At 35.8% G+C, this 11,081-nt stretch overlaps 1 protein-coding gene across 1 annotated transcript; it reads left to right on the forward strand.

Moving 5' to 3' along the window:
* Positions 1-738: 738 nt before the first annotated feature.
* On the forward strand, positions 739-11,043 carry LOC118281178 (27 kDa hemolymph protein). Its single transcript, XM_050701109.1, has 7 exons — positions 739-908; positions 7,606-7,718; positions 8,331-8,443; positions 8,859-9,022; positions 9,552-9,673; positions 10,087-10,227; positions 10,929-11,043. Exons 1-7 carry the CDS (start codon positions 869-871, stop codon positions 10,935-10,937), a joined length of 702 nt encoding a protein of 233 aa, XP_050557066.1. The 5' UTR covers positions 739-868; the 3' UTR covers positions 10,938-11,043.
* Positions 11,044-11,081: the final 38 nt, after the last annotated feature.

The following is an 11,081-nucleotide window of genomic DNA, read 5'->3' on the forward strand; positions in this document are numbered from 1 at the left end:
TGCCCATGAATATGAGCCTCTACCATGGCTTGAAACTAGTCGAGTTCCTCGTCAAATAATTACGTGAGTAAGCCGAAAAACATAATTAATTGGAATATAAGATTAATTTGTTTTATTCCCAATCATTTCTCGTAATAGTCATATACCAGGATTAACAGGGTATGAAAGCAAACACATTTTCTAAATAGGAATGTACCACAATTGTATTATAAAACATTGAGGAACTTTAAATTCTAGAGTACTATACATAACAATGTACAATTATTTACTACCATCATCTATATATTAATACGTGATGCAAAAACTTTGGACCGCTATTTACGAAAATTGCGCGGACGTAGGAGCATAAAATTTGGTACACTTATAGTTTATGTGTAGGAGAAGTGGAGAACGCTAATATTTTTCAAAAATAATGCTTATAAAGTACATTAAATCAATAAATAAAACATTACACACACATGCATAGTATCTGATCGTATTTGACAAAACGTCAAAATCGATAGACATTGCGATGATATTGACGTCTCATATGAATAAAGTTTTATAAAAGAGTTTGTTTGAGTTTGAGTTAAATAAAAATTATCCTTGAACGTATGTTAAGTGGTATTGTAAATTAAATCGTATATGGTTGAATTTCAACCACTAGGCGACCACTAGTTTACTTCATTTGCACTTTATTTAGATGTCATTTTTTATAACACTTTTTTTTTAATAAATTATTTATTTATTTAAAAAACATTTTGTGGGCGTAACATCAGTGAGTGATGATCCTAAGACCGCGCGTATATAACAGTGGTAAGTGGCGCGGGAGCTTCAGTGTCTGGTCGTCAACGGTCGCCGCCGCTAGTATTACACAGAGTGCTACAAAATGATGCTGAAAGCTATTGTTTTCGCCACACTGGCTGTGGGTGAGTGCGCCTTCCCTTTTACTGTGACATTTAATTTTAAAAAAAGAATTAAAATCATGAAAATGACAAAGGAACATTATTTGTATTAAATATTTCTGTAGGTCGTGGAGATGTGGGCTTCTAAATAGGTGTATTATGATAATATATATATTATGAATAGGTGTATTTTTATATATTTGGCTTTTATTCCCCATTAATGGCGACGTTTAAAAAATAAGCTGATAGAGGTGCACAAATGGGTTGTTGCTATTAACTGTTTTTTTTTTCGTTATTTTAAACTTGATTGTGATTCATTTGATATAAGTGAGTGGGTTAAACTGTGTCCGTTTTTTTTATAACTCCACAAAATGAAAAGATTTTAGCTTAAAGTAGGAACATTCATTTTAATTTTAGTTTTCTTTTTAAATAAATAAAAATTGATGAATAAAATTAATTTTACTTGACAGATATTTACAATCCTATTCACAGTGAGCACAAACCGATATTCAAGGTGAAATTAGTTTAAAAATAATATCAATTAAATTGTATAACGTAACTCCATATAATAAGAAGCTATTATTAAAAATATTTAGTCCGTTCCTTTCTCTTATTTACTTATTTAATTTAATATTGGTGACCGGCCAACCAGAGTCCAAAATGTTGTATAAGTACCGTACGTGTAAAATTAGTTTAGATATGTAAAATATTGAAAATATTTGTTACGTACCTACATACGAAGAGTTTTAGTTTTCACATTCATCATTGACATCTACATCTCGTGGTCTAATCTATTACTAGGTTCTAGTCATATTGTTACTGCCTACTTCAATTTTATTAACCGACTTCTTATTATTGAGAGGTGCACGGGTTCTATCAAATTAATTGAAAATTTAGAATCAGACGGAAAGTAAGCACTTGTTTATAGATTAGTTGAAACAATTCAATAGTATAACTTTAATTTAAAATTTCTTTTAACTTATCAAGGAAAAAAGAAAATTTGTTTGTGAGTTTGTGTGATTGTGCGTAAGTTTGTAACTCAATTACGTCAAAACGGCTGAAGGGATCGGGATGAAATTGGGAACTGGAGTTGGTTATGGCTGGAGTAACAAATGGAGGAGCACTTTTGATCAGGCGAAGTCGCTGGTAGATGCTATAACCCAACCTAAAAAACACATGAACTATTTTAAGATTATTTTAGATTATTTTAAAGTTAAATCAATTTTATTTATTGAGAAACTCTTATTTTTTCACAAGCTAAATTTTTTACGTTGTTTAGCTAAACTAAGGGTGCTTTTCCACCAGAATACTAACTATGCTACATTGCTGTAGATGTATTTGGCCAATCATATTCATTAGTACACATAGCTTAGCACTGGTGGAAACGGATTCTGCTGAGCTATGTTTTTTTTTATGTAGAAAGATGCGTGTTATGGATGGCTTCCCTACTATCGATACATCGCATACTCGACCTGTGCATCTTCCTCGCACAGCTACATAGCTTAGTATTAGTGGAAGCGGTCACATAGTCACAGCTTAGCTATTATAACTTCGTAACATCATACAAAGCACCCCTTAGTCTTATCATAGTTTTACCAAAAAAGTTCTTCAACATTCAACATACTGATGCATTATTGAAAGATGACAGTGTCTCAATGTTTATGTAACGACCAATTAGATGATGTATGTGACGTAATACATTGCGAATGTTTACATACAAAAGGTAATCTGTTTGTGTTTACACTGAATGTTTGCCGGATATGCTTTTGGCAACATTTGTAATTGCAAGGAAATAATAAAATAATGTCAAGCAGCAATCACAGCACGTTGGTTTTAATTTTAATGTTTTAAGACATGAGATGTGTTCCACTATTAAATATTTTATACCGACCAAATTGTTCTATGACTCATAATCATCTTGAACCTAATGTACATGCAACAGTTTAAGATACGATGGGGCTGATATACAAATGCTATGCTCTAAAGCCCCTTACAAAGATATGAGACAGATCTCTTTTATCAGGCTAGACATGATACTTCACCACGCTATCAATGAAGTCCTCACAGTAGACTTTTTTAACTGTAGAATGCCTAGTGCACTACCGGGGCTCCGGGTCGAAAAGTAGGAGTAGGATCAGGGTGGTTTTTAGTCAGTAAGAGTCTGGCACTCCCTCTCGTTTTGCTCAAGGTTCCCTGGCCTCAAGAATAATAGGTATAGATACCAAAATGGCTACTACAATGGATTTTTTCAAATAGCTAATAAAATATTACGTACCTATATAGTAATTCGTTCTAGCTTAGTTAAAATTTTAATAGTCACGATTAAGAAATAAAAATATCTAATTAAGTAAGTACAGAAACGCGGAAAGCACGCACTAGTCTGGGTATCTGAGTTGGAATTCCCAATGTTCTCAACTCACACTAAGTACTAGGAAGTAATCCTGTGAATGTCTATACAAGATGTAAGCCAGGACAATTGGAAGATTGCACTGTTTGCAGCTGTTTGAGGCCCATCGACCTCCACGCACATTTTCGCTTATTATCCACTAACTAGGCACTTGATAGAACTAAGATAAAAGTAATTAGCTTCCCTTCAGTTGCAGCATCGCTTCCCAGATTATGTTGATAAGTTAATTTTATTATTACTGCACATTGTTTTGGTGATGTAATTGTTTTTATCCGTTTGCTGATCTCAATTAGGTAGTTATTACCTACTAGTTAGCTTTGAATTTGAATGTATCTAGACGTAATTTGGTTAAACACACACATATAGCTTAGCTATAACATCTTAGTAGCATAACTACACACATCTCTAGGGGAAAAGCATTCGTAGGAAATGCTTGTAATATCGCTTTACATTTGCTTTAACAATAAATTTAAAAAAGAAAACACCTAACTTAATGCTTACTAAAATCGCGAAAGTCACACAAAAGGAAAGGCGAGTAAGAATTGCTACATATACCTACATAAAGGTAGGTTAATAGATGCCTAGACAGCTAGTTGACGTCGGTCGTTAAAAAATTAACTCACTCAAGTGTCGTCAATGTGCAATTCCCGGGAAACAATAAATTGTACAATGGCTCTTTTACTACTTTAATCGATTGCCGGCTTCCGCCATCTTATCTGTCAAAAGGCCTTTGACCTTTGTGGCTTTGTCAATACTTAACTATCGAACATTAGTTAATGAATTTTGTAAATAATGTCAATAACAACATTTCTCGTATTATTAAAGTACAAACTGCCGTACTCAGAGATATTTATTTTACACTTTATGTGCATTGATACAATGGTGGACTTAATGCCAATTTAGCATTCTCTAACAGTCTACCTTAGGGTGATGCACAGAGACAACAGTAGGTGTAAAATTTTGCGGACTACCTAGCGGGTCACCGGGTTTCCAGCTCGAAAAGCAGGAGTATGAACGGGGTGGTTTTTAGTCAGTAAGAGTTTGACACTCCCTCTCGCCTTGCCCAAGGCGAGAGAAGTCATTAGATGATTTTTCCCCTTTAAAAAAAGGTGTAAAAGTATGAGCTTTTGTTAAAATATTGTATTAAACTATTCCTTAGTAACGATTTTGTATGGAAAACAATTGCTAAGGATTTGGGTTGAGTAAAGATTAAATGACTCTGATTACGGCGGTTAGTGTTGTGTATTGAATTTGTTTGTTCGTTATATGACCTCAAAAATACCCACTGATAACAAGTTCCAAGAAAACACTGGTAAATGTTTCGAATGTCTGAGAAAGTCCTTTTTCAAAGAAAAAAGCTCAATTGAAAGCAGTATTGATTGATTTAAGTTTAATAAATAATAGTAATTGGAACATATTACTGTATAAAATTTTAGACCACACTGTACACTATGGATGCATTAAAGTGATTTCATGGGATGGGGAATATGTACACGTTCAGAGTTTGGTTTAATTGAAGATCTGATCAGCTTCGAGAAAATGTAAATAAAAATCGAATCGTACCATTTTTATCATTTTGTAAACAACCGTATGATCCGTAAAATAAAAATAACTATCTAGTTGCTTAGCTACTGATTAATTTATTTAATGTTTGCTACCACTTAGCTTAATTAATGAAAGAAAACATTTATTAAGAAATATTACGGATTTTTATTATGAAAACAAAGTGATTGTTTTTGTTTAATTATTGTTAATTAACATTATGCAATTTACTGTCCGGTATCGGGATGTTGTAGTCACCGGCTGATAATAAATGCGACTGCGATTCCGGTTCTGACCTCAAGCAATTGTTACCTCCCTATAATCCAGAAATTGTGTTATGTAACAATGGTAATGTGATAAAACATTTTTATTTATAAATAGGTACAAGTACATTACGTCTCATAGGTAAACAGAGTCCATATATTAGAAAATAAATTAAAAACAAATTATATCTACAGACGGCTTTTTATAGACAAACATACATAGCCTCACGCCTGTTTCTCATGGGGGTAGCCAAAGACAATGGAACGCCAATTGCTACGAATCTTACATACTTCTTTCGCTTTATTATTTCAAAAGTTATCAGGATCATAGAGAATCTTAAACTCTGTTCCCATTTAACTATCCAACAAACTTATTAGTAACAGTGATATTTATCAGAAACATGAATAAGTACTCGGAATCGAAAGTAGACAAAAAGTTACCAAGCAAAAACTGGACAGCATAAATCGGTCTTCGAGACCAATCGCGAAGAAAAGACAAGTTTACGAGCAACGTACATGAGTAAGGAGGTACCTATTGTGCACCAATAAAAGGAGCATGAGGTCACATGTACTCCAGCCACAGACAGACATAAAACTTTCTTCATGTTCGAGTACATTGCCAGTTCGCGTGTATAAAGTAGCGTAGTTATGTTCACAGTCGGCCGCTCCACTTGTCCCCTACTTCCTGCGAGCTACATCAAACCCATTTACCAATTTACTCGATCAAGACTATCCTTTGAACTCTGGCACAGTGTGACCGCTGCGTATTCGAGACTACGGTGACGCTGCACCGATGCACTGGTCAAGGCAAGCAAATTGATTTAGGAAAAACCACTTAGCTGTAACTCCGGTTGCGGCTGTGTGAATTTGTTGATTGATGGAGGTGATTGTTGCGAAGTGCGTGTTGTGTGTGGTAACGACACGAGTAGGCAGATAGGTAGAATATATTGTCACTTGCTAATCAGGACTCCATACTATTTTCGAGAGTGTTGTTAAGGGACTAGGTACACGTTTGCAGTAAGCAGCAGCGCTCTTGGAAAAACCGCGATCTCCAAATAACTAAGATAACCAGATCCGAGCGTGGATCTCCACGCAACTCCGGGATAGTTCGCAGCTCCTGATTAAATAATCCGGACCTGTGGACTAACTAGTGGGTTTACCGGGGCTCCGGCTCGAAAAGCAGGAGTAGGAACGGGGTGGTTTTTAGTCAGTAAGAATCTGAAATTCCCTGTGGCCTCGCCCAAGGCGAGAGAAGTCATTTTATGATTTCCCCCTTAAAAGCGAAACCCTGTTATGTAGAGTGCCATAGAAGGATTATTATATGTTGTAGGTGTATGTGATATAACATGTGTGTTACGAAGCATTAAAATACTAAACAATAAATATCGATTTTCTGTTTTACTTCCAGATTAGATAATTTGCTATCACATTGCACATTTTGGAAACATTTGATGTAATGCTATTTAGGTATCTTTTTTTGAGGGATAAAATCATTTATTCACTTCTCCCGCGTAGGCGAGAGGGAGTGTCAAACTATTACTGACTAAAAACCATCCCGTTCCTACTCTTGATTTTCGAACCGGAACTCCGGTAACTCGTTAGGTAGTCTGGAACTCCGGTAACTCGTTAGGTAGTCTGCAGCTCCGGTATGGATAATAATTATTAAGATACCTATTTAGGTGTTTTTTTATGGAATAGGTGGCAATCGAGCACACGAGTCACCTGATGGTAAGCGATCAGCACCATCCATGGATACCCAGATATTGGTACTAATTATAATTCATAAACAACTATGTATCTAGAGTATCCTGTGTAATTTGGATATGTTTATCAAACAATAACAAGTTATTTGTCAATTACATAACACAAATTGTGTATTTATTCGGACATTTAATAAATAATACGGACACCTATCAACAAAGAGGTTACATGTGTAAGTGTCACGTGATAATGCTCTAAATAACAGTTGTTATTGTTAATTGACAAATGATTATCATTTAAGAATGTTATTACATGTACCTACCTACTGTTGTATTATTTAATCAGTATGCTCTCTTTAGGTTAGCTATAGTTATCAAGTAAAATTACTTTATACAGAGGAGATAAGTAAGACACTAACATGAAACTTAACTACTACTTAGTCAATAGTTTTACTGGACGTAGGTAATTTACTAGACGGAACGCTTTGTTAATCGAAAGGTTCTCAACTTACTTCTGATCTAGGGACGTCAGATCTGTTTCCCGAATTAGATAAAATTGGGTCGGATGGTTTTGAAATACCACGTAGGTTTAGGTAATAGACTCGCCCCGTATGAGATGAGACGCATATATAACTAAATAACGAAAGCCTTAACTGATAGACACGTGTCCTCTACCTGCACCATTGGGGAATAAGAAGCATAAAAATAAATCTTATAAGAAATAAAGATATTCTAAACCTAAACCTAAAGATAAGAATAAGAAGCGTAAATCAACGATAAATATTTAAACATGCGATCTGTTGTTTCAGTTGTCCTCGGAGATGACTTCTCATTAGGTGAAGACAAAAGGGTGCAGATGCGGGAAATCCTCAGAGAGTACTGCAAGAAGAACAACGCTGAAGACAAATTCGAAGAAGTACAGGTAAATAGCTAATTTCAAACACCCTTTTTTGTAAGAAAAGGGAATCATTAAACGATTCCTCCCAGGGTGGGGTAAGGTGGGAGCGAATGTAATAAGTACTCTTAATACTAAGAAAAGATCACCCGTTCCAACTCCTGCTCTATGTGTAGCTACACTAGCTAATGTCGCCTACAAACCTTATTGGAAGTCAATAGATAAAAATAAATGGAGACTATTATACTTAAGAACAATAGTAAGAAGAAACATATATCTGGCAACTAACCGTATCTACTTAAAAGGGTTTAATGCATAATACATATTTGAAAGTGGAGTAACAATACAGACTGCTATTTTGAACTTCTGTAGATACCCCTAGTACGAATTAGCTTGTCGTTGAACGAAAACTAAACGAGAGCGGATTTGGTCTGATTGGCTCGTGCGAATGCACAAACCAATCAGAGTGTCGACCACGCTCTCGTTTCGATCTCATTAAACGTAAAACAAACTCGTACTAAACCCTCTGAACATGAGCTGTAACGAGATCTGCTATTTCATTCATAAGTTATTAGAGAGAGAGAGGAAGTGCAGTGTAATATTGTTAACCATTCTTGAATTGTTTTTCTTGTTTTACAGAACGCAGGCAAAGCTTTCATCGACTGTGTGAAGGGATTGGTCGACGTACAAACACTCCAGAATGAGATCGAGGAGGCCAAACCCAACGGTGCTCTCGATGAGGTCTTCAAGAAGTAAGTATAGATGCAAGTGCATCAAGCTAATTTAAATTGTATTGTTTTGTTATAAAGTCGAAAATCTATTGGAGAAAGGAAAATGTGAGAAATGAATAAGAGAAATGATGTGATATAGGACCAATTAAAACGTAACATCAAATTGAGAAGTACTTTCCGTGCATGTGGCGCGTGTGCGCCTCAAACAGCCATCAGACCAGCACAGATGGGGCCCAGCTCCGGCTCGAAAAGCAGGAGTAGGAACGGGGTGGTTTTTAGTTAGTAAGAATCTGACACTCCCTCTAGCCTCGCCCCAGCAAGGGGAGCCATTTGATGATTTTCCCCCCTGTAAAAAAAATTTAAAAGTAGTTAAAATCTACCATCGCTATATAAATCTACCTACTACGTAGTACTCATTAGCTGTTCACGTTTCAAGGTACTGCGCTAAGACCCCTCAGCTGAAGACTTGCATCCAGACCTTGTTCGACGGTATGTCTCCCTGCCTGAGCAACGAAGCGCGCGAGAAACTGCCCGTCGCCATGAATGGCACCACCCAGCTGATTGACTTCATCTGCTACAAGGATGGTGACAGGATTGCCCGTGAGTATCTTTAATCCTATAGTAAAAAAAATGCAATCTAGTCTTCTTTTAAAAAAATACGCTTATATTAACAATATTTCAAAGTAGTAGTAGTTTAGACTGCAAAGTAGCTGCAGTAGCAGCGCAACAGGCTGTGTATTTTTTTTACAAACATACAAATTCACACACACCTGACACCCAAACCCGAAACAACAATTTGGGGATCACACAAAGAATTGCTCCGTGCGGGAATCCCGTTACACGTTGCACGGCCGGCAGCCAGTTGACCAGCCACCACGCCAGCCGTGTGTCCAACGTATTATGGTTTTGATCCACGAAACAACCCTTTGTGTGATCCACAAATTGTTGTTTTGATTCTTGGAAAACCCTAGTGTATACGCTTATTAAAAAAAAATACTTTTTTACAAATTGAATTTGTAAATAGGACCCTACCTTTTTTTATAAGTCGTACCCAATTTACTTACGGTTACAAATCGTACGCTAAATAACTTGTGAGTTTAATGTTATTTCTATTTGTTTCCTTTGACAGTGTTCATCGCTGAAGGTGGACCTCAGTGCTTCCAGAGCAAGGCCAACGACATCAGGGAATGTGCATCCAAAGTCAGGGAGAGCTTCCCCACAATCGAAGCCGCCAAGAGCTTAGGTCTTGCGGTATGTTCAATTCAGTGATACCTTTATTACCATTAGGTATCTTCCTCTACGAAGTGATAGGGAGACGGGTAGTTTTGCCTAAGTATACCTACTTATACTGCCTTTTCACCAACACACAAACAGTCTCGTATCTACTGTAAGTAGAGGATTAAGTACCTACTGATCCTATATACCTTAGAATCACGAAATTGAAAAGTCTTCATTTTTTTCAAAAATTGTCTTCATTTTATAGTTTCTATTTAATGTGAATGTGAATATAAAATTAATGAGTATACGCAGGAATTAGTGATGCCTGTCAAGACAAGCATGTGACAAACTGGACATTTTCATATACCTTTTCCAGTCTTATGAGTCAGGCAAGCGATTTTTATATAGGTTATGAACTTAATTAATTAAATTACTCTCCTAAACAGGGTACGTGCGGTAAATGGGACGAGGTGACGTCTTGTGTCGTGAACAAACTGGAAACCTGTGAGACCCCCACCCCTGGAAACATGGCGGAATCTCTCTTCAACTTCGTACGCAGAGCAACACCTTGTAACACTGTCGAGAAAGTAAGTTATTACAGTGAAACTTGGTTAAGTGGGACCTGGATAAGTGAGAAACCTCCACAAATGGAACTCATACTGAGGTCCCTACCCATTGGCACTGAATTACCTCTATTAGTGGGACAAACAAACCTCTTTATCTGGGATTCGTTCTTTCGATTTATCATCTTAGTTACCTCTTTAACTGAGACAGCAAGTGAATTTTAATGCATAATCTTCAGTAACTGAGACAACATCGTTTTGTTTGTTGATTTACTTATTTTTATTCATTTATAATGTGCACATAACACATTGTTTTATTTAAGAATCACACCTTTTTATGTGAAATAACCCGTATGTTCACCTCCATTAATGGAACCCTCTGTAAATGAGACAAATGTTTATTTATACCTGGTTATCTGAGACACTGGGTTAGTGGAATACCTCTATAAGTGATACCAATTTAAAGGTCCCTTGAGGTCTCACTTAACGAGGTTTCACTGTATATTGTTACCAATAACGATAAACAACAGTAAAAAAATCAAAGATTCAAAACATGTTCTTATTCAAAATTCAGGATTTGGACACTTATTAGTTATGCCTATGCAAAAATGACCCATTATATGAATAAATATTAATTGAATTTGACATAAGTAGTAGATATTTTTAATAGAATTGTATTTTATTATCAAAGAAAATACTAACGTTTTCTTTTCATTTTTTTACAGAAGAACTGATTTAGCTGTCGAGTTGGGTGATCAAACAAGTGCCAATATTATGTAATAAATGTTAGAGAACATTGTCAATAATGTAACTTTTAATACATTAATAATGTAAGCCCAATTTTTGTAGTATAATTTTTTAACCATAACCTAGTACCC

Source organism: Spodoptera frugiperda, chromosome 20, assembly GCF_023101765.2.
Source record: "Spodoptera frugiperda isolate SF20-4 chromosome 20, AGI-APGP_CSIRO_Sfru_2.0, whole genome shotgun sequence".
NCBI classification, from domain to species: Eukaryota; Metazoa; Arthropoda; class Insecta; order Lepidoptera; family Noctuidae; genus Spodoptera; species Spodoptera frugiperda.

Excerpts from the sequence above, each read along its gene's own strand:
- LOC118281178 (XM_050701109.1), top strand. The coding sequence starts at position 869 with ATGATGCTGAAAGCTATTGTTTTCGCCACACTGGCTGTGG. Across the intron at positions 8,444-8,858 it reads CTCGATGAGGTCTTCAAGAA|GTACTGCGCTAAGACCCCTC; the intron begins GTAAGTATAGAT and ends TCACGTTTCAAG. Across the intron at positions 9,674-10,086 it reads CCAAGAGCTTAGGTCTTGCG|GGTACGTGCGGTAAATGGGA; the intron begins GTATGTTCAATT and ends TCTCCTAAACAG.